Here is a 25,058-nt window from a genome sequence, read left to right on the forward strand (position 1 = left end):
CCTTTTTGGCGGCAGGTCAGTACCATCACACGCACGCACAGCGCGCGGCCACGCTGTCATTTGGGCTCTGCCGCGCCGAGGCTCCGTGCGCGCTGCACGCTTCACACGCGCGCGATTCGGACCCCCCAAATTGGTCCTTTTGGACGCCGACTGCGCGTGCGCGAGCGCGTGGCCGCAGGTGAAGGTGAGGCATCATCATCATCCTCATTTGCAGGGGTTTGTATATATATATATATATATATATATATATATATATATATATATATATATATATATATATATATATATATATATATATATATATATATATATAAGATAGTACTTTATTGATTCCTATATATATATATATATATATATATATATATATATATATATATATATATATATATATATATATATATATATATATATATATATATATATATATATATATTTATGTATATATATACATATATGTATATACATATATATATATACATATATATATATATATATATATATATATATATATATATATATATATATATATACAAACAAACCCTGTTTCCATATGAGTTGGGAAATTGTGTTAGATGTAAATATAAACGGAATACAATGATTTGCAAATCCTTTTCAAGCCATATTCAGTTGAATGCACTACAAAGACAACATATTTGATGTTCAAACTCATAAACTTTAATTCTTTCTTTGCAAATAATAATTAACTTAGAATTTCATGGCTGCAACACGTGCCAAAGTAGTTGGGAAACATGTTCACCACTGTGTTGCATGGCCTTTCCTTTTAACAACACTCAGTAAAGGTTTGGGAACTGAGGAGACACATTTTTGAAGCTTCTCAGGTGGAATTCTTTCCCATTCTTGCTTGATGTACAGCTTAAGTTGTTCAACAGTCCGGGGGTCTCCCTTCTGCTATTTTAGGCTTCATAATGCGCCACACATTTTCAATGGGAGACAGGTCTGGACTACAAGCAGGCCAGTCTAGTACCCGCACTCTTTTACTATGAAGCCACGTTGATGTAACACGTGGCTTGGCATTGTCTTGCTGAAATAAGCAGGGGCGTCCATGTTAACGTTGATTGGATGGCAACATATGTTGCTACAAAACCTGTATGTACCTTTCAGCATTAATGGCACCTTCACAGATGTGTAAGTTACCCATGCCTTGGGCACTAATACACCCCCATACCATCACACATGCTGCCTTTTACACTTTGCGCCTATAACAATCCGGATGGTTATTTTCCTCTTTGGTCCGGAGGACACGACGTCCACAGTTTCCAAAACAATTTGAAATGTGGACTCGTCAGACCACAGAACACTTTCCCACTTTGTATCAGTCCATCTTAGATGAGCTCAGGCCCAGCGAAGCCGACGGCGTTTCTGGGTGTTGTTGATACACGGTTTTCGCCTTGCATAGGAGAGTTTAACTTGCACTTACAGATGTAGCGACCAACTGTAGTTACTGACTGTGGGGTTTCTGAAGTGTTCCTGAGCCCATGTGGTGATATCCTTTACACACTGATGTCGCTTGTTGATGCAGTTCAGCCTGAGGGATAGAAGGTCACGGGCTTAGCTGCTTACGTGCAGTGATTTCTCCAGATTCTCTGAACCCTTTGATGATATTACGGACCGTAGAAGGTGAAATCCCTAAATTCCTTGCGATAGCTGGTAGAGAAAGGTTTTTCTTAAACTGTTCAACAATTTGCTCACGCATTTGTTGACAAAAATTTTTTTATCAGTTTGAACATCAAATATGTTGTCTTTGTAGCATATTCAACTGAATATGGGTTGAAAATGATTTGCAAATCATTGTATTCCGTTTATATTTACATGTAACACAATTTCCCAACTCATATGGAAACGGGGTTTGTATGTGTATATATATATATATATATATATATATATATATATATATATATATATATATATATATATATATATATATATATATATATATATATATATATATATATAACCAGACTCAAGAACTCATGTTTCCGTGAATTTATTGAGGAATTTGTGAAAGTTAAACAATACAAAAAGAATGCTATTGTAAGTTAATAATACTAACACGGACACTGGTACACCTGTTAGCATATTAGCTAATGCTAACGACGCTAGCTTGATTACATTATGATAGCACGTACAAATATGCATGAAAACACTCCTACAGACATCACACATGGGACGCTTTAGTAAGTAAGAATTGTTGTAGTTATATTGTAAAACTTACAAACGTTGCTTGGAGTGATAGATGAAGAACCCAAACGAGTAGAAACTCTAAACGGTAGGGAACTTCTCTTGCCGGCTAAAAGCTTTAAATAGCGGGAATTCACATTCACCCGGCGGCACCCGCAGTGAGGGTACTCGTCCAAAAGACGGCGCCCTTGCACAAACCATAACACACCTTTTCAGTGTCTCTGCATGTGTTTAGTGAAAACTATTTTGCATTCTGGCCGTCATCGAAGTGAAATCCGTAAATTAGCCGCGCCATTTTATAAGCCACAGTGTACAAAGCGCAGGAAATAAGTAGCACCTTATAATCCGGAATTTACGGTAAACTCGGTGTCTTGTGTGCTAATCCCTAGTTTATTTGAACCAGCTCGTTTGTCTTCTCCCGATTGGCTTTCCCAGTTGTGCCGCCGCCACGCCTCGGAGTGGGCGGCGAGGAGCTGGCTGGAAGGCCCCGCCCACTATTCCTACTTCCTCTTCTTCCCGCTGCCACATGCACTCTGCTGGGGAGGCGCAGCTATATCGAGCGTAACTTGATTATCTTCTACGCCCACCCACCCACGGCGCCACCCCCTGCTCCGACACACACACACACACACACACACACACACACACACACACACACAGACACACACACGCACACAAAGGCAGATAACGAGGACGCATGAAAGCTGCTGTCACATGACGCTCACGTTTGAATATTCCGATATGAAAAGGGGACGCTAGTTACCATGGCGACAACAAGACGTTCCTTTGTTTTGTGCCTAAATAAGTGACTGGGTGGTTTAGGCCCGCCCACATTAGCTGGCCGAGTCAGGCGATTCTTCTTCCTGTACCCGCCCACCCCCCCATCCTCACTTCATCTCTCACTTGTTCACTTCCTCTGTCCTACTTTCCTTCCTTACTTCCTACCTTCCCCCCTTGTCTTCCCTCTTTTGTCCGTCCTCATTCCTCCGCCCCCTCACACCGCCGGTCCTCCTTGGGCGCAGGAAACGACACATGGTAGAGTGTGTATGGCCAGAGGGAAGATGAGGGGGCGGAGCCTCACAGGGCAAGAGGCAAGAAGTAGCGAGGTTTTGACAGTGTTGGTACAACCTTTGACTGGACAACTCACAGCGTGGGCCTTCTTTCATTTAGACGGAGTAATATTGTACTTTTTATAGTATTTGCTAATGCATGGTACTAGTTTTCATGAGTATTTTCACAGTACAGCCATGTGTTTTCTACGTATTATAACCAAAGTACTTTTGGTCATCTATTGCTTTTGCAGGAATACACTGCATTTACCACTGTAAAAACATATATATATATATATATATATATATATATATATATATATATATATATATATATATATATATATATATATATATATATATATATTAGGGACGTCCGATAATATCGGCAGGCCGATAAATGCGTTAAAATGTAATATCGGAAATTATCGGTATCGGTTTTTTTATTATCTGTATCGGTTTTTTTGTTTGTTTTTTTTGTTTTTTTTTATTAAATCAACATAAAAAACACAAGATACACTTACAATTAGTGCACCAACCCAAAAAACCTCCCTCCCCCCATTTATTTCTGTTATCAATATTCTGGTTCCTACATTATATATCAATATATATCTATACAGTCTGCAAGGGATACAGTCCGTAAGCACACATGATTGTGCGTGCTGCTGGTCCACTAATAGTACTAACCTTTAACAGTTAATTTTACTCATTTTCATTAATTACTAGTTTCTATGTAACTGTTTTTATATTGTTTTACTTTCTTTTTTATTCAAGAAAATGTTTTTGATTTAGTTATCTTATTTTATTATTTTTTTAAAAAAGTACCTTATCTTCACCATACATGGTTGTCCAAATTAGGCATAATAATGTGTTAATTCCACGACTGCATATATCGGTTGATATCGGTATCGGTTGATATCGGTATCGGTAATTAAAGAGTTGGACAATATCGGAATATCGGATATCGGCAAAAAGCCATTATCGGACATCCCTAATATATATATATATATATATATATATATATATATACATGTGTATATATATATATATATATACATATACATATATATATATATATATATATATATATATATATATATATATATATATGTATATGTATATATATATATATATATATTATACATTCTATACATTACAGTATATGCATTATATTGTTATATACATTACATATGTGAGATACATTATGTACAATCTATACACTATATATGTTATATACATGATATACATCATATCATTGCATACATTATGTGTGTTACTTGCATATACATTATTTACAGTACATATATATCAGTGAGAATGTCAGTGAGTCGATCTGATCTCAGGTCAGCTTGTGTGGTCTCGCGGTGCCGCAAGCTAACAGCTACAAATCACAACAACAATCAAATGTTGCACATAATAAGTTACGTGTTAGGTCAACAATACGCTAGTAAACCTCGAAACAAATACTGTTCGCATCATAGGTCAAGAGTAGTGAGATGAAGTCATGTGACCCCCTCTTCCAGGCTCGGCCAATGGCTGATCAGCTGGCAGTCACATGAATAAATTATCCGCCGCCAGCAGCTCATGATGAAATCATCAATAATTCATCCACAACTTATTTCAGCCTTCATGTTGTTGCTGTGTGGTTTCCAAGGCAACCAGTCGCCATAAAACTCAGCTTAGTGCCCAAGTGTCGAACCCTGTGTGTGTGAAGACGTGACGGACCGTTGTTCGAGTCCCGCTGGCCTGCAGTGCGCACACAGATGTCTCGCTCCGTTTGTGCAACTCTTGCTGTTATTGAATTATTATTGTTATTATTATTGTTATGCTTATTGTTATCAATATAATTAGTATTCTTATTAATATTGTAATTATTATAGTTATAAATGATAAATGGGTTATACTTGTATAGCGCTTTTCTACCTTCAAGGTACTCAAAGCGCTTTGACACTATTTCCACATTCACCCATTCACACACACATTCACACACTGATGGCGGGAGCTGCCATGTAGGCGCTAACCAGCAGCCATCAGGAGCAAGGGTGAAGTGTCTTGCCCAAGGACACAACGGACGTGACTAGGATGGTAGAAGGTGGGGATTGAACCCCAGTAACCAGCAACCCTCCGATTGCTGGCACGGCCACTCTACCAACTTCGCCACGTCGTCCGTAGTTATTATTATTGTTATTATATAATTACTAATATTGTTGTTGTTATCATTATTCTTATGATTGTTATTGTAATTATTGTTACTATTATGTTTATAATAATAATGTTATGTTATTATTATTATAATTATTAGTATTATCATAACAATAATAATAATAATATCATTATCCTTATCATTATTGTTCTTACTGTCATTATTATAATTGTTGTTGTTATTATTATTACTGTTATTTTTATAACAATAATATTAATAATAATACTTATTATTATTATCTTATCATTATTGTTATTATTATTATAATTATTACTGTTATTTTTATAACAATAATAATAATAACAACAATTATTATTGTTATTATTATCTAAATAAGAAAAACCAAATGTGTTTGCTTGATAAACTAGGAGCAAAACAACCAACCTCTTCATGACCATCGACCGCCTCATCTTCTATCTTCATCTACATGGTCCACCTTCATATTTATGACCATCTTCATCTACATGGTCCATCTTCATATCCATGGTCTCTATTCATATTCATGACCATCTTCATGGTACACCTTTATATTTATGGTCCACCTTCATATTCATGGTACATTCACATGGTTCATCTTCAAACATGGTTCATCTTCAAACATGGTCCATCTTAAAACTGATGGTTCATCTTCATACTCATGGTTCATCTTCAAACATGGTCCATCCTCATCTTCATGGTCCATTTTCAAACATGGTCCACCTTCAAACATGGTTCATCTTCAAACTCATTGTCCATCTTAAAACATGGTTCATCTTCAAACTCATGGTCCATCTTAAAACATGGTTCATCTTCAAACTCATGGTTCATCTTCAAACTCATGGTTCATCTTCAAACATGGTCCATCTACATCACATATGTCAGAGTCAAGGCCCGCGGGCCATATCCGGCCCGCGAGAAGGTTTTTTACGGCCCTTGGGATGATCTTGATTTATTATTAGAACCGGCCCGCAGACCGCAGATCTTTTACACGCACCAAGCGGATGCCGGTCCAAGGTTCCGAAAGGGGGCGAGCGGCCCGCCGGGACGCGCCTGCCGGCCGAAGGGCTGCAGCCCGGCCGTCAGTCGCGGAGCCCGCCGTGCCACGCGCGCCAAGGGGGCGGGCCGAAACCCGGCCCCGAGGCCCTGAGACTTCTGCTTTGTTTCCCCAAACCGCGCGTCACCGCCGGGCCCGCACCACCGTCGGGCTGCAGCCCGAGCGTCGGTGGCGGAACCCGTCATGTGCCGCGCGCGCCAAGCGGAGCGGGGGGGTCAAGCGGGCCGAAACCCGCAGGCCACCCCCTCACCACGAGGCCCTGAGACTTCTGCGTTTGACCCCTACGCGCGGCCCGTCGGGACGCGCCCGCCGTCAAGCCACGAGGGCCAGCCGTCGGGTCGCGGAGCCCGCCGTGCCACGCGCGCCAAGGGGCGGGCCGAAACCAGCGGGGGGTTTCGGGCACCCAACTCGCCTCCCTCCCACGGAGGGAGGAGGGGGGTTTAATGTGAACATTACTGTGCAATCACATATTTAGATGGACCATTAAGATGGACCATGTTTGAAGATGGACCATGAAGATGAAGATGGACCACGTAGATGGACCATTAAGATGGACCATGTTTGAAGATGGACCATGAAGATGAAGATGGACCATGTTTGAAGATGGACCATGAAGATGAAGATGGACCATGTTTGAAGATGGACCATGAAGATGAATTTGGACCATGTAGATCAGGGGTGTCAAAGTCAAATGGACGGAGGGCCAAATAAAAAATTTAGCTACAAGCCGAGGGCCGGACTGTTCGAATGTTCATTGAAAAATTTTTAAATGACGCATATAGTCTAGTGAACCTAATTGAACCTACTGAAAACCTAACAAATATATTCCAATATGATCAGATAAATAAAGCAATATTTTCTTATGGCTCTGTCAGTAATCTTTAATTTTCAACAGACACAAAAGACAAATTTCCTTTATATAAAAATCCCCATAACATGAACATTAAATGAAAGAAACCGGTATTCAAGGCACCATCAGTAGCCTATATTTTCTATTTTAGCAAAAGTGGGCTAAATTTACTTCAAAGAAAAAAACAATAATAGCAATTTTCTATCATCCACTCAACTGAAATATTTTTAAAATATAATTAAATTGAAATACAATAAAATAAAGTGCAAAAATCTATAAATCAAAAACAACACTTTGTTTAAGGAGAAGTAACATGCAGTGAAAACAAATATTAAACTTTAACTTTTAAACTTGAATTGAGTAAAAACTCTAAATATGTGATTGCACAGTAATGTTCACATTAAACCCCCCTCCTCCCTCCGTGGGAGGGAGGCGAGTTGGGTGCCCGAAACCCCCCACTGGTTTCGGCCCGCCCCTTGGCGCGCGTGGCACGGCGGGCTCCGCGACTGACGGCCGGGCTGCAGCCCTTCGGCCGGCAGGCGCGTCCCGGCGGGCCGCTCGCCCCCTTTCGGAACCTTGGACCGGCATCCGCTTGGTGCGTGTAAAAGATCTGCGGTCTGCGGGCCGGTTCTAATAATAAATCAAGATCATCCCAAGGGCCGTAAAAAACCTTCTCGCGGGCCGGATATGGCCCGCGGGCCTTGACTCTGACATATGTGATCTACATGGTCCATCTTCAAACATGGTCCATCTTAATGGTCCATCTACATGGTCCATCTTCAAACATGGTCCATCTTAATGGTCCATCTACATGGTCCATCTTCAAACATGGTCCATCTTAATGGTCCATCTACATGGTCCATCTTCATCTTCATGGTCCATCTTCAAACTCATGGTCCATCTACATGGTCCATCTTCATCTTCATGGTCCATCTACATGGTCCATCTTCATCTTCATGGTCCATCTTCAAACTCATGGTCCATCTACATGGTCCATCTTCATCTTCATGGTCCATCTTCAAACTCATGGTCCATCTACATGATTTATCTTCATTGTCTTTAATCATTTTCCATCCTCATGGTTCATCTTCATGGTCCATCTTCAAACTCATGGTCCATCCACATGGTCCATCTTCATCTTCATGGTCCATCTTCAAACTCATGGTCCATCTACATGATTTATCTTCATTGTCTTTAATCATTTTCCATCCTCATGGTTCATCTTCATGGTCCATCAATTCTTCTGGCATCTACTGAAACCTACAGCAGAGGTCTTTATTTTCACATTCCATCTTTTTCTCTTGACAGTTTTTTTTCCTTCTTCCTCTTCTCATTCAATCTCTTTTTCCTTCTAATTGTTTTCCTTTCTTCTTCGCCTTCTTTTCCCTCGGTTGTCTCCTCGTTCCTCTCCTCCTCCATCCGACTTGTAGTTGGCTCCTCCCGGGGAAGGAAGGAGATGTTTGATCACATTATGGCCATGGGGGATGATCAAATGAAAAGCAGAGAAGAAGAACTTGTCTCACTCCACCTTCTCTTGCTGCAGGTGAAGCATCGTCCTCCTCCTCCTCTGAGCAGACGTGGTGGAGGAACACAACATGGACTTTGTCATGAAGCAAGCTCTGGGCGGTGAGTCTGCTCCTCAACACCAGCTCTGTTGTTTGGGTGTCATGCTCCTGCCAGCCAGTAGGGGGCGCATCTACACGCCTTCTTTGTCTTTACACTGCTGGAGTACAGAGGGGCCCGGGGCCCCAACAATAAATATACATACAATAAACAACTTAGAATATTGTTGATGTGGATTATACCTTTTGGAGTTTAGGGCCCAACTTTCAACTACAGAGGGGCCCGGGGCCCCAACAATAAATATACATACAATAAACAACTTGTTGGAATATTTTCGATGTGGATTATACCTTTTGGAGTTTAAGGCCCAACTTTCAACTACAGAGGGGCCCGGGGCCCCGACAATAAATATACATACAATAAACAACTTGTTGGAATATCTCTGATGTAGATTATACCTTTTGGAGTTTAGGGCCCAACCTTCAACTACAGAGGGGCCCGGGGCCCCAACAATAAATATACATACAATAAAATACTAGTTGGAATATCGTTGATGTGGATTATACCTTTTGGAGTTTAGGGCCCAACCTTCAACTACAAAGGGGCCTGGGTCCCCAACAAAAATATACATACAAAAACAACTTGTTGGAATATCTCTGATGTAGATTATACCTTTTGGAGTTTAGGGCCCAACTTTCAACTACAGAGGGGCCCGGGGCCCCAACAATAAATATACATACAATAAACAACTTGTTGGAATATGGCTGATGTGGATTATACCTTTTGGAGTTTAGGGCCCAACCTTCAACTACAGAGGGGCCTGGGGCCCCAACAATAAATACACATACAATTATGTTGTTCTCAAATAAATAAACTACAATAATAATGAATACGTTTCTTAACCAAACCGTCAATAAAGTTAAAGTGCAAATGAAAATGCAGATTCACCACTTTAGTCGTATTTTTTGCGCTTAAGAAACTTCTCCATGACTTCTTCTCTTTGTGTGATGTTGTCATGGCTGAGACAAGTGGTGGGAAAGTGTATTACAAATGAGGGCCATACAGAGCACGGCTGAGAAACAACTCGCTATGAATAGGCCCCGGCCCTATGGTTAAGAAACCCTTACAATAAGACATAAAAAAGAGGACCGAGCGCCACTTCTACATACAGCTACAAAAGTATGACCACAAACAAGTACATGAGTACATGTTGTGCACACACAGAGACTCACAACAAAACAAAAACAACACGCACATAAACAGCGCCAGCCTCTGCAGTGATGGAACAGACCCAACAAAGCAACCGGGAGAGCAGACTCCGTCGAAGGCTGCCCACCAGCCAAAATATGCAGCATTTCCCCCAAAAAAACATTTAATGTGAAGTAATTGGAGTCGTAAATATGTCAATAATTTATTTTTTTTGATTGTGTGTTGACCTTTATGTGAGTTGCATTTTTTTTAGCTCCATGACTAGGGAAGGTTGTTCGGATCGGGTCATATAAGTAAATGCTGTGCCATTACTTCCAAGTTCTTTTAAGGGTCATTGATCTGATTTACTCACATTGTCCACAAGATGGCAGCAGATATGTTCTTTAAGATTCATTTGAAAGGACTGCGATGTTTTTGTTAAACTCGTGACGTCTCGGAAGAGGCCGGCGGGCGGTAGTTTGGACACCCCTGGCTTATCAGCAGCAGGTGACGTTGACCCAGAAGACGAGTCGGAGGTTTATTTCCCGTGCGGGCGTGTTGGTAGCGAGTGAGACGTCCATCTGGAGATAGCGATCTTTGTGCGGGCGCTAAGAAAAGGAGCGGTGAGCATGAGAAGAATGAAAGACGTGAGATTTGTTTGTGTTTTCATTTCCTGTCCTCGGTTTGAGGAAGGCCAGACCTCCTGATCTGATTGGAGCAGATGGGTTTTATGGCGATAAGACATGAATAATGGACCCAGGGAAGAAGACGAGTCCCAGGCAAGGAGACCAAAAGTCGATAGTTTGAGTCCATAAAGACATAAAAAGTCTATCATTATAGAGTATATATTGTGTTTTTATTATTTTTAACATATTACATTTTTTAAATAATAATACAATGAAATAAAAGATTCAAATGTTGGATGAAATAGTTTTGTATTGTTTTAATACATAAAACATAATATATAGTATTTATTTTGTGGTCGTTTAATTGTTTAATAATGTGGAGGTCCTGGGCCGGTGTCATGTACTGCCAAATTCTCTGGAACGCCTTCGGAGATGAATTATGGTAGATAAATGAACATTAGATTCACGGGCAACAGCTATGGTGGACATTCCTGGTGCGGTTACACTTGGTCTGAGGTTGTGAGGCCGGTTGGATGTACTGCCAAATTCTCCTAAACGCCTTCGGAGACGGATTATGGTAAATAAATGAACATTCAGTTCACGGGTAACATCTCTGGTGGACATTCCTGGTGTGGTTACATGTGGTCTGAGGTTGTGAGGCCAGTTGGATGTACTGCCAAATTCTCTGAAAAGCCTTCGGAGATGAATTATGGTAGAGAAATAAACATTAGATTCACAGGCAACAGCTATGGTGGACATTCCTGGTGTGGTTACACTTGGTCTGATGTTGTGAGGCCGGTTGGATGTACTACCAAATTCTCCTAAACGCCTTCGGAGACGGATTATGGTAGATAAATTAACATTCAGTTCTAGGTAACATCTCTGGTGGACATTCCTGGTGTGGTTTCATGTGGTCTGAGTTTGTGAGGCCGGTTGGATGTACTGCCAAATTCTCCTAAACGCCTTTGGAAGACAGAATATGGTAGATAAATGAACATTCAGTTCACGGGTAGCATCTCTGGTGGACATTCCTGGTGTGGTTACATGTGGTCTGAGGTTGTGAGGCCGGTTGGATGTACTGCCAAATTCTCCTAAACGCCTTTGGAAGACAGAATATGGTAGATAAATGAACATTCAGTTCACGGGTAGCATCTCTGGTGGACATTCCTGGTGTGGTTACATGTGGTCTGAGGTTGTGAGGCCGGTTGGATGTACTGCCAAATTATCCTAAACGCCTTTGGAAGACGGAATATGGTAGATAAATGAACATTCAGTTCACGGGTAACATCTCTGGTGGACATTCTTGGTGTGGTTACATGTGGTCTGAGGTTGTGAGGCCGGTGGGATGTACTGCCAAATTCTCTGAAACGCTTTATGGTAGAGAAATGAACATTGAATTCACGGGTAACAGCTCTGATGGACATTCCTGCAGTCAGCATGCAAACTGCACGCTACCTCAAAAATTGCGACACCTGTGACATTGTGCTGTGTGCTAAAACTTCACATTTCAGAGTGGCCTTTTATTGTGGCAGCCTAAGGCACGCTTGATATGCCACACCTGTGAGATGGGATGGATTATCTTGGCAAAGAAGAAATGCTCACTAACACAGATTGAGACACAACGATGTTTGAGAGGTCTTTTGTGTATATAGTCAAAGTTCTCATGAAAAATGGCAGCAAAAACTAAAGTATTTATATATTTTCTTGTATATATTTTAATGTGCTACTTTTTAAAAGTAAATATTACAAAAATAAATTAAAAACAATGAAAGCATTTTATGAATTACTTCATTTAATTTGATACATAAAAATGTGTGTTATCATAAAGTATATATTTTGTTTCATTTTTGGAGTGATTTAATTATATTGTTTTAATTGAAAAGAAGAAACAAGTAACAGATTAAATTAAATTGTTTTATTTTTAATACATAAAAATGTGTATTGTTACATCATAAATATTTTGCGTTTGTTTTTGAATGATTTAGTTATGTTTAATTATTTGTAATTCATTGCATTTAAAAAAAATGTAATTAAGTGTTAGTATGTGTTTATTTTTATATAAAAAAAAATCGTAAAAGGATTTTTTAAATAAACAAATTGATATAATTTCACAATTTGTACGTTTTGTGGGTTTATCTGTTATTGATCGCTACATCGCGCTCTCTCCTCGCAACACTTGACTGACCTTATCCCCGCCCCCCGCCGTGCACCCCCCTCCTACCAGCTGAGCAATAATTTGTCATATTTGTTGTCGCCATATGGCGCCACACCGCGGGAAGGCTGGCGGTGTGTGCGTGTGCGCTACAGCGACACACACACGCGAGCTAACTAGTTTTTAACGGCACATTGCTTAGTATTCTAATGTTAGCATGCTAGTTTTATTTGCTAATATTGCAATTTTATTTGCTAATATTGCAATTGTTTTAAACTTATTTTGCAGGTTTAGTTTAGTTTAGTTTATTAAGGTATGCACCTTTAGATCATATATGTTGGTACTTCATGCATGTTGGCGTTAGCATGCTAGCATTTTAGCAAATTTTACAAATGTACATTTCCGAGTCGTAAATTTTGGTACTTGACGCATGCTGAAGTTACCATTTTAGCATGCTAACATTACCATTTAGTTATTTTGGCAGTTATACGCCTCAGTCATTTTTTGCTAACGTTAGCATGTTAGCATGTGTCAAGTACTTCTACTTGTATTTACGATGCCCTCGCTGGAAAATAGTCTGGACCTTAGACCTGGACTTAGTCTTCTCCCGGTGCCACCATTGTCACGTGGTGGTCTTGGGTGTGTGTGCAGGGGCCACCAAGGACATGGGCAAGATGCTGGGCGGCGAGGAGGAGAAGAAGGACCCGGATGCTGCCAAGAAGGAGGAGGAGCGTCAGGAGGCACTGAGGCAGCAGGAGGAGGAGCGGCAGATCAAACACGCTCGCATGGAAGCAGAGAGGGAGAAGGTCCGACAGACCATCAGGGACAAGGTACTGTTGCGATATCATGTACGATACAATCAGTCCTGCAGAGTGTTGACTTGTGTGTGATATCATGTACGATACAAGCAGTCGTGCATAGTGTTTACTTGTGTGTGTGTGATATTATGTGTGATACAAGCAGTCCTGCAGAGTGTTGACTTGTGTGTGATATCATGTACGATACAAGCAGTCGTGCATAGTGTTTACTTGTGTGTGTGTGATATTATGTGTGATACAAGCAGTCCTGCAGAGTGTTGACATGTGTGTGTGTGATATTATGTGCAAAAAAAACAGTCCTGGTGCGTGTTTACTTGTGTGTGATATCATGTGCGATACAAACAGTCCTGCAGAGTGTTTACTCGTGTGTGATATCATGTGCAATACAAGCAGTCCTTTTGCGTGTTTACGTGTGTGTGATATCATGTGCGATACAAGCATTCTTGCAGATGTACTTGTTTGTGATATTATATGCGATACAGGCCGTCTTGCAGCATGTTTACTTGTATGTGATATCATATGCGATACAAGCATACCTACAGAGTGTTTGCATGTGTGTGATATCATGTGCGATACAAGCAGTCCTGCAGCGTGTTTACTTGTGTGTGTGATATCATGTGCGATACAAGCGGTCCTGCAGCGTGTTTACTTGTGTGTGTGATATCATGTGCGATACAAGCGGTCCTGCAGCATGTTTACTTGTGCGTGTGATATCATGTGCGATACAAGCGGTCCTGCAGCGTGTTTACTTGTGTGTGTGATATCATGTGCGATACAAGCGGTCCTGCAACGTGTTTACTTGTGTGTGTGATATCATGTGTGATACAAGCAGTCCTGCAGAGTGTTTACTTGTGTGTGTGATATCATGTGTGATACAAGCGGTCATGTAGAGTGTTTACTTGTGTGTGATATCATGTGTGATACAAGTGGTCCTGCAGTGTGTTTACTTGTGTGTGTGTGATATCATGTGCGATACAAGCAATCCTGCAGCGTGTTTACTTGTGTGTGTGTGTGATATCATGTGCGATACAAACAGTCCTGCAGCGTGTCTACTTGTGTGTGTGATATCATGTGCGATACAAGCGGTCCTGCAGCGTGTTTGCTTGTGTGTGTGATATCATGTGCGATACAAGCGGTCCTGCAACGTGTTTACTTGTGTGTGTGATATGCTGTGTGATACAAGCAGTCCTGCAGAGTGTTTACTTGTGTGTGTGATATCATGTGTGATACAAGCGGTCCTGAAGAGTGTTTACTTGTGTGTGATATCATGTGTGATACAAGCGGTCCTGTAGAGTGTTTACTTGTGTGTGATATCATGTGTGATACAAGTGGTCCTGCAGTGTGTTTACTTGTGTGTGTGTGATATCATGTGTGATACAAGCAGTTCTGCAGCGTGTTTACTTGTGTGTGTGTGATATCATGTGCGATACAAGCAACCCTGCAGCGTGTTTACTTGTGTGTGTGTGATATCATGTGCGATACAAGCGGTCCTGCAGCATGTTTACTTGTGTGTGTGATATCATGTGCGATACAAGCAACCCTGCAGCGTGTTTACTTGTGTGTGTGATATCATGTGCGATACAAGCGGTCCTGCAGCGTGTTTACTTGTGTGTGTGATATCCTGTGTGATACAAGCAGTCCTGCAGAGTGGTTACTTGTGTGTGTGATATCATGTGTGATACAAGCGGTCCTGAAGAGTGTTTACTTGTGTGTGATATCATGTGTGATACAAGCGGTCCTGTAGAGTGTTTACTTGTGTGTGATATCATGTGTGATACAAGTGGTCCTGCAGTGTGTTTACTTGTGTGTGTGTGATATCATGTGTGATACAAGCAGTTCTGCAGCGTGTTTACTTGTGTGTGTGTGATATCATGTGCGATACAAGCAACCCTGCAGCGTGTTTACTTGTGTGTGTGTGATATCATGTGCGATACAAGCGGTCCTGCAGCATGTTTACTTGTGTGTGTGATATCATGTGCGATACAAGCAACCCTGCAGCGTGTTTACTTGTGTGTGTGATATCATGTGCGATACAAGCGGTCCTGCAGTGTGTTTACTTGTGTGTGTGATATCCTGTGTGATACAAGCAGTCCTGCAGAGTGGTTACTTGTGTGTGTGATATCATGTGTGATACAAGCGGTCCTGAAGAGTGTTTACTTGTGTGTGATATCATGTGTGATACAAGCGGTCCTGTAGAGTGTTTACTTGTGTGTGATATCATGTGTGATACAAGCGGTCCTGCAGTGTGTTTACTTGTGTGTGTGTGATATCATGTGTGATACAAGCAGTTCTGCAGCGTGTTTACTTGTGTGTGTGTGATATAATGTGCGATACAAGCAATCCTGCAGCGTGTTTACTTGTGTGTGTGTGATATCATGTGCGATACAAACAGTCCTGCAGCGTGTTTACTTGTGTGTGTGATATCATGTGCGATACAAGAGGCCCTGCAGCTTGATTACCTGTGTGTGTGATATCATGTGCGATACAAGCGGTCCTGCAGAGTGTTTACTTGTGTGTGATATCATGTGCGATACAAGCGGTCCTGCAGAGTGTTTACTTGTGTGTGATATCATATGCGATGCAAGCATACCCACAGAGTGTTTACATGTGTGTGATATTATGTGCGATACAAGCAGTCCTGCAGAGTGTTTACTTGTGTGTGATATCATGTGTAGGGATGATGTTTGATAAGAAATTATCAAGTTCGAGCCCATTATCGAATCCTCTTATCGAACCGATTCCTTATCGATTCTCTTATCAATTCCAGATAGGTTGTTTTATATGGAAAAAAACAATATTTGGTTTAACAAAAGCTCACTTTTATTTTATAGAAAAAAATAAAATAAAATTTGACTGTTACCCCCCCCTAAAAAAAAATAATTAAAAAAAATTGACTGTTTTTACCCAAAGTATATTAAGTGGGATTTTTCAGAAAATAAATATATACAGTAACACAAAAACAAGCTGTCTCTGTGATCACTATAGGTGTATAGATAATAATATAATGTTAAATAAAATCAGTCCCTTGGGCACAAAACTGAAAATAATACAGCTCTCCAAAAAGTGCACTTCTGCTGCTATTGGAACATACTAACTCCACACACTATGACACTAAGAACACCACAGTCACCAATCAACAATTCTTCCCCACTTACATGAGAGTGAAGCCTGGCAATAATTGCATATTGCCTGTTCTGCCCTCACCATACGTGTTGAGGTTATACAGCTTGGCACACAGCTAACAAACAATCCAAGACGTCTAATAAAGTTCCAAAGCAGATTAATCTATTTAGGCTCTTTATTGTTGTTGATCTTGCTTTGTCTTTTCCTATCTTTACTTTTGTCTTGCACTGGATTTTTTAAAACTGAAATACACACAATGAGCTATGTGATTCAATGAACATACTGAAATGTAATACACAATATGTAAATATTAGCTTCACACAAATATACAGTACTATCATCAAACAAATACTTCTGAGTGTTGAAACTATTTTGATGGTGGGAATACACGACTGGCAGCCATTTGAAGTCCTCAAAACATCCATTGAAACAGTGCACAAAAATCGTTTTTCAATAAACATCTTAGTTTGAAATGTAACCACTTCCCACCTTAATATTGACTTACATAAACAAGTTAAACAGTTTACTTACAGACTGATCTTTTCCAAGGCTTGTAAGAGCTAACACAACTTGTCTACTTCTCAATTGTCTCATGAACTGAACTGACGTCGCCAACCCGGAAGTGCCCAAACTAATGACGCATAGTATTTTCATATCGCCACAAGGTGTCAGTAAGAGTCTACAATCAAATGGGCATAACATTGCCGTCCCACAGGGCATTTCCTGTGGGAAGGGATTCGTTTTCAGGGATTGGAATAAAGAACCAACTCTTTTTCTTTACTATAGTGGCCTCGAAAACGGGAACCGGTCCTCACAAAGGGATTCGAGTCCATGGAATCGGTTCTTTTCTTATCGAACAACCGGGAGAACCGGTTCCGAACATCATCCCTAATCATGTGTGATACAAGCAGTCCTGCAGTGTGTTTACCTGTGTGTGTGTGTGTGATATCCTGTGCGATACAAGCAGTCCTGCAGCGTGTTTACTTGTGTGTGATATCACGTGCGATACAAGCGGCCCTGCAGCTTGTTTACTTGTGTGTGTGATATCACGTGCGATACAAGCGGTCCTGCAGTGTGTTTACTTGTGTGTGTGTGAGATATCCTGTGCGATACAAGCAGTCCTGCAGAGTGTTTACTTGTGTGTGATATCATGTGCGATACAAGCGGTCCTGCAGAGTGTTTACTTGTGTGTGATATCATATGCGATGCAAGCATACCTACAGAGTGTTTACATGTGTGTGATATCATGTTTGATACAAGCGGTCCTGCAGTGTGTTTACTTGTGTGTGTGTGTGTGTGTGTGTGTGTGTGTGTGTGTGTGTGTGTGTGTGTGTGTGTGTGTGTGTGTGTGTGTGTGTGTGTGTGTGTGTGTGTGTGTGTGTGTGTGTGTGTGTGTGATATCCTGTGCGATACAAGCAGTCCTGCAGCATGTTTACTTGTGTGTGGTATCATGTGCGATACAAGCAGTCCTGCAGCGTTTTTACTTGTGTGTGTGATATCATGTGCGATACAAGCAGTCCTGCAGCGTGTTTACTTGTGTGTGTGATATCATGTGCGATACAAGCGGTCCTGCAGTGTGTTTACTTGTGTATGTGTGTGATATCCTGTGTGATACAAGCAGTCCTGCAGCGTGTTTACTTGTGTGTGATATCATGTGCGATACAAGCAGTCCTGCAGAGTGTTTACTTGTGTGTGATATCATATGCGATGCAAGCATACCTACAGAGTGTTTACATGTGTGTGATATCATGTTTGATACAAGCGGTCCTGCAGTGTGTTTACTTGTGTGTGTGTGTGTGAGATATCCTGTGCGATACAAGCAGTCCTGCAGAGTGTTTACTTGTGTGTGATATCATGTGCGATACAAGCGGTCCTACAGAGTGTTTACTTGTGTGTGATATCATATGCGATGCAAGCATACCTACAGAGTGTTTACATGTGTGTGATATCATGTTTGATACAAGCGGTCCTGCAGTGTGTTTACTTGTGTGTGTGATATCATGTGCGATACAAGCGGTCCTGCAGCGTGTTTACTTGTGTGTGTGATATCATGTGCGATACAAGCAGTCCTGCAGCGTGTTTACTTGTGTGTGTGATATCATGTGCGATACAAGCGGTCCTGCAGTGTGTTTACTTGTGTATGTGTGTGATATCCTGTGTGATACAAGCAGTCCTGCAGCGTGTTTACTTGTGTGTGATATCATGTGCGATACAAGCAGTCCTGCAGAGTGTTTACTTGTGTGTGATATCATATGCGATGCAAGCATACCTACAGAGTGTTTACATGTGTGTGATATCATGTTTGATACAAGCGGTCCTGCAGTGTGTTTACTTGTGTGTGTGTGTGTGAGATATCCTGTGCGATACAAGCAGTCCTGCAGAGTGTTTACTTGTGTGTGATATCATGTGCGATACAAGCGGTCCTACAGAGTGTTTACTTGTGTGTGATATCATATGCGATGCAAGCATACCTACAGAGTGTTTACATGTGTGTGATATCATGTTTGATACAAGCGGTCCTGCAGTGTGTTTACTTGTGTGTGTGTGTGAGATATCCTGTGCGATACAAGCAGTCCTGCAGAGTGTTTACTTGTGTGTGATATCATGTGCGATACAAGCAGTCCTGCAGCGTGTCTACTTGTGTTTGATAACAGGTGCGACACAAGCACACAATTTATTCTATTTTACTAAAGTCATTTACAAAAAGTAAACATGCTAGGCTATAGGGTACTAGGAGCAGCTACACAACAGCTAAGCACACACTAGCACACCAGCTATACATAGGTAATAATTATTGAACATTAAAAGGTGACATAAACAAGTATTATATCATTATAGGTACATATTACTCACACATACAAAGTCTCCAAGGCAGAATTAGAAAGTAACTAACGTGTCCGCATCATTCAACGTACTAGGTCATGACACGGTTCAAAGCTGCCATCTTTGTCTGTTCAAAATCTAATCAACTAATCAAGCACTTCCTGTTTGCCATGCAGTACGGCCTGAAGAAGAAGGAGGAGAAGGAGGCGGAGGAGAAGGCGGCCATGGAGCAGGCGTGCCCAGGCTCGCTGACGCGGCCCAAGAAGGCCATCCCGCCCGGCTGCGGAGACGACGACCAGGACGAGGAGGAGAGCATCCTGGACACGGTGCTCAAGTTCCTGCCGGGCCCCCTGCAGGACATGTTCAAAAAGTAAACACGTACCAGGGGGTGGGGCATCTTCACTTAAGTGGACTTTTGGGGGCGGAGTCTGGATGGATGTCCAGAGGCTTCACACTGCCTTTTTTTGTTATTGTACTAACCACGTGATATTCCTCTCTTCTGATTGGCCGGCCGTCATCTGTTGCTAGGCAGAAGTTCAAAGCGTTCAGTACGTAGACAATCAATGCAAACATGGAGGGGGCGGGGCTTAGCGTCTTGGTTCTTGAGGTCAAAGTGGTCCCCAGCGAGACCAAAGACTACTTGTGTTGTTCTGTTGGACGCCACCACTAAGATGGTGGACGCCACCACTAAGCCATACTTTTGCAATAATTTCTTTGTTTTGTCTTCTTGTCATAATGGCGTCTGTCTCCAACGTTTTTTTACATTTTTGGTTAGCATCATGCTAACGTGTCTAAGTGGCATCTATCCATAACGTTTCAACATTTTTGGTTAGCATCACGCTGACATGTCATAATGGCGCCCGTCTCCAACGTCTTTTACATTTTTGGTTAGCATCATGCTAATGTGTCTACGTGGCATCTATCCATAATGTTTCAACATTTTTGGTTAGCATCATGCTAACATGTCATAATGGCGTCTGTCTCCAACGTATTTTACATTTTTTGTTAGCATCGTGCTAACGTGTCTAAGTGGCATCTATCCATAACGTTTCAAAATTTTTGGTGAGCATCATGCCAACGTGTCTAAGTGGCATCTATCCATAACGTTTGGACATTTTTGGTTAGCATCACGCTAACATGTCCTAATGGCGTCCGTCTCCAACGTTTTTTGCATTTTTGGTTAGCATCATGCTAACGTGTCTAAGTGGCATCCATCCATAACGTTTCAACATTTTTGGTGAGCATCATGCTAACTTGTCTAAGTGGCATGTATCCATAACGTTTCAACATTTTTGGTGAGCATCATGCTAACACGTCTCAGTGGCATGTATCCATAACGTTTCAACATTTTTGGTGAGCATCATGCTAACGTGTCTAAGTGGCATGTATCCATAACGTTTCAACATTTTTGGTGAGCATCATGCTAACGTGTCTAAGTGGCATGTATCCATAACGTTTCAACATTTTTGGTGAGCATCATGCTAACACGTCTCAGTGGCGTTCGTCCACAACGTTTGGACATTGTTGGTTAGCATCACGCAAACATGTCATAATGGCGTCTGTCTCCAACGTTTTTTACATTTTTGGTTAGCATCATGCTAACGTGTCTGAGTGGCATCTATCCATAACATTTCAAAATTTTTGGTGAGCATCATGCCAACGTGTCTAAGTGGCATCTATCCATAACGTTTCAACATTTTTGGTGAGCATCATGCTAACACGTTTAAGTGGCGTCCGTCCATAACGTTTGGACATTTTTGGTTAGCATCACGCTAACATGTCCTAATGGCGTCCGTCTCCAACGTTTTTTAAATTTTTTTTTAGCATCATGCTAACGTGTCTAAGTGGCATCTATCCATAACGTTTCAACATTTTTGGTGAGCATCATGCTAATGTGTCTAAGTGGCATGTATCCATAACGTTTCAACATTTTTGGTGGGCATCATGCTAACACGTCTCAGTGGCGTCCGTCCATAACGTTTGGACATTTTTGGTTAGCATCTCGCTAACATGTCCTAATGGCGTCCGTCTCCAACGTTTTTTACATTTTTCATGAGCATCATGCTAATGTGTCTAAGTGGCATCTATCCATAACGTTTCAACATTTTTGGTGAGCATCATGCTAACACGTCTCAGTGGCGTTCGTCCATAACGTTTGGACATTTTTGGTTAGCATCACGCAAACATGTCATAATGGCGTCTGTCTCCAACGTTTTTTACATTTTTGGTTAGCATCATGCTAACGTGTCTAAGTGGCATCTATCCATAACGTTTCAACATTTTTGGTGAGCATCATGCTAACACGTCTCAGTGGCGTTCGTCCATAATGTTTCAACATTTTTGGTGAGCATCATGCTAACACGTCTCAGTGGCGTCCGTCCATAACGTTTGGACATTTTTGGTTAGCATCACGCTAACATGTCCTAATGGCGTCCGTCTCCAACGTTTTTTAAATTTTTTGTTAGCATCATGCTAACGTGTCTGAGTGGCATCTATCCATAACGTTTCAAAATGTTTGGTGAGCATCATGCCAACGTGTCTAAGTGGCATCTATCCATAACGTTTCAACATTTTTGGTGAGCATCATGCGAACACGTCTCAGTGGCGTCCGTCCATAACGTTTGGACATTTTTGGTGAGCATCATGCTAACGTGTCTAAGTGGCATGTATCCATAACGTTTCAACATTTTTGGTGAGCATCATGCTAACGTGTCTAAGTGGCATGTATCCATAACATTTCAACATTTTTGGTGAGCATCATGCAAACACGTCTCAGTGGCGCCCGTCCATAACGTTTGGACATTTTTGGTTAGCATCTCGCTAACATGTCCTAATGGCGTCCGTCTCCAACGTTTTTTACATTTTTCGTTAGCATCATGCTAACGTGTTTAAGTGGCATCTATCCATTACGTTTCAACATTTTTGGTGAGCATCATGCTAACACGTCTCAGTGGCGTTCGTCCATAACGTTTGGACATTTTTGGTTAGCATCACGCAAACATGTCATAATAGCGTCTGTCTCCAACGTTTTTTTACATTTTTGGTTAGCATCATGCTAACGTGTCTAAGTGGCATCTATCCATAACGTTTCAACATTTTTGGTGAGCATCATGCTAACACGTCTCAGTGGCGTTCGTCCATAACGTTTGGACATTTTTGGTTAGCATCACGCAAACATGTCATAATGGCGTCTGTCTCCAACGTTTTTTACATTTTTGGTTAGCATCATGCTAACGTGTCTAAGTGGCATCTATCCATAACGTTTCAACATTTTTGGTGAGCATCATGCTAACACGTCTCAGTGGCGTTCGTCCATAATGTTTCAACATTTTTGGTGAGCATCATGCTAACACGTCTCAGTGGCGTCCGTCCATAACGTTTGGACATTTTTGGTTAGCATCTCACTAACATGTCCTAATGGCGTCCGTCTCCAACGTTTTTTAAATTTTTTGTTAGCATCATGCTAACGTGTCTGAGTGGCATCTATCCATAACGTTTCAAAATGTTTGGTGAGCATCATGCCAACGTGTCTAAGTGGCATCTATCCATAACGTTTCAACATTTTTGGTGAGCATCATGCGAACACGTCTCAGTGGCGTCCGTCCATAACGTTTGGACATTTTTGGTGAGCATCATGCTAACGTGTCTAAGTGGCATGTATCCATAACATTTCAACATTTTTGGTGAGCATCATGCTAACGTGTCTAAGTGGCATGTACCCATAACATTTCAACATTTTTGGTGAGCATCATGCTAACACGTCTCAGTGGCGCCCGTCCATAACGTTTGGACATTTTTGGTTAGCATCTCGCTAACATGTCCTAATGGCGTCCGTCTCCAACGTTTTTTACATTTTTCGTTAGCATCATGCTAACGTGTTTAAGTGGCATCTATCCATTACGTTTCAACATTTTTGGTGAGCATCATGCTAACGTGTCTAAGTGGCATGTATCCATAACATTTCAACATTTTTGGTGAGCATCATGCTAACGTGTCTAAGTGGCATGTACCCATAACATTTCAACATTTTTGGTGAGCATCATGCTAACACGTCTCAGTGGCGCCCGTCCATAACGTTTGGACATTTTTGGTTAGCATCTCGCTAACATGTCCTAATGGCGTCCGTCTCCAACGTTTTTTACATTTTTCGTTAGCATCATGCTAACGTGTTTAAGTGGCATCTATCCATTACGTTTCAACATTTTTGGTGAGCATCATGCTAACACGTCTCAGTGGCGTTCGTCCATAACGTTTGAACATTTTTGGTTAGCATCACGCAAACATGTCATAATAGCGTCTGTCTCCAACGTTTTTTACATTTTTGGTTAGCATCATGCTAACATGTCTCAATGGCGTCTGTCCATAACACAAACTGTAAACTATTAGCTCCTCATTCTAATGGCTAGACTAGCATCATGAAAATCCACTTCGATGCTTCAGAAAACAATTCATTGTTTTCGCCTCTTGCTGTGTCTCACGTGGAACACTTCCGTCAGTACACTTCAACAAGTGCACTTAGTCTGCACACTGTGTACTTACCTCCCAAGGGTGCCAAGTAGTGCTGTCCTAAAATGTCAAACATTCCTTTACTTCTTCTCCTTTTTTAATGGCGACTTGCAACCACTGGAGTTAGCCCCGCCCCTTCATGGAGCGCTACTATTTTGAGTGCACTCACTTCCGCACTGAGAAGTAGAGAAGTGACCCCGCGGACACACAGCACTTGTTTGGTGTGCTAAGGTCACATGTTTGTCTTTGTGTCCTCCTATTGGCTGCTGAGTGTGTGTGTGTGTGTGTGTGTTCTTGTATTTGTACCCTTGTTGAGACATGAAGAAGGAAAAGCATCTTCCATATGAGGAGGTGTGAACAAGTGATGACATAAATCATGGTCCCAATAACATTGCATCTAATAGACAATGTCTCATTTGTGGCGACATCTATCAACATGAGTGTGGTACCAAAAAGGAGGGATTGTTCACATTGACTGTGTGTCGCTTTTAAAAGTGCTCCCCCTCTGGTCAACATATGAAATAACAAGTGTGTGTAAGAAATTGCAATGCGCCCCCTTTGGCCAAAATGTATTTAAAAAAAATAAAATAAATATGTATAGAGAGACATACTGTAATAACTTGAAGTAAATAATGAAGATTAAAAAACAATTAGCAACCAAAAAATTAAAAAAGTAAAAATAACTATGACTTTTTAATGCAAAATGGTGACATTTGTCATGTAAAACTCTGACTTTTATCACACTGTTGACAATTTTTTTGTTGTTCTTGTAAAAAAGTGACATTTTTGGAGTAAAACGATGACTTTTGTCATCATTTTGCCAAGTAAAATTCTGATTAGTATTATAACATTACCAAAATGTTAAAGTTTGCTTATAAAATTGTGACTTTTGTCGAGTAAAATGACGACTCTTTTCATAAAATTG

The 25,058-nt window shown here is 41.2% G+C and overlaps 1 protein-coding gene and 1 long non-coding RNA gene across 3 annotated transcripts; one reads left to right on the plus strand and one right to left on the minus strand.

Annotated features, from left to right (window-relative positions):
* LOC133644835 (complexin-2) lies at positions 1 to 20,691 on the plus strand. 2 transcript variants are annotated; one of them, XM_062039577.1, is made up of 4 exons: positions 1 to 15; positions 8,878 to 8,960; positions 13,515 to 13,693; positions 19,804 to 20,691. In XM_062039577.1, the coding sequence occupies exons 2-4, from the start codon at positions 8,930 to 8,932 to the stop codon at positions 19,999 to 20,001; spliced, it is 408 nt and encodes a 135-aa protein (XP_061895561.1). In that variant the 5' UTR covers positions 1 to 15; positions 8,878 to 8,929; the 3' UTR covers positions 20,002 to 20,691. The 2 variants fall into 2 exon arrangements, with proteins under 2 accessions (XP_061895561.1, XP_061895560.1); XM_062039576.1 differs by lacking the exon at positions 1 to 15 and adding an exon at positions 99 to 184.
* Positions 8,601 to 24,262, minus strand: LOC133644836 (uncharacterized). The gene is made up of 3 exons (XR_009824842.1): positions 24,167 to 24,262; positions 8,863 to 9,057; positions 8,601 to 8,771 (listed from the first exon to the last, which is right to left on the minus strand). It is a non-coding gene; the product is annotated as an uncharacterized LOC133644836 (long non-coding RNA).
* Positions 24,263 to 25,058: the final 796 nt, after the last annotated feature.

Source organism: Entelurus aequoreus, linkage group LG28 (assembly GCF_033978785.1).
Source record: "Entelurus aequoreus isolate RoL-2023_Sb linkage group LG28, RoL_Eaeq_v1.1, whole genome shotgun sequence".
Classification (NCBI taxonomy): Eukaryota; Metazoa; Chordata; class Actinopteri; order Syngnathiformes; family Syngnathidae; genus Entelurus; species Entelurus aequoreus.

What these genes read in the sequence shown, in the direction of transcription:
- LOC133644835 (XM_062039577.1), top strand. Translation starts at nt 8,930, where the DNA reads ATGGACTTTGTCATGAAGCAAGCTCTGGGCG. An exon ending in CATGAAGCAAGCTCTGGGCG is followed by an intron (nt 8,961 to 13,514) that starts GTGAGTCTGCTC and finishes GTGTGTGTGCAG; the next exon opens with GGGCCACCAAGGACATGGGC. An exon ending in GACAGACCATCAGGGACAAG is followed by an intron (nt 13,694 to 19,803) that starts GTACTGTTGCGA and finishes TTTGCCATGCAG; the next exon opens with TACGGCCTGAAGAAGAAGGA.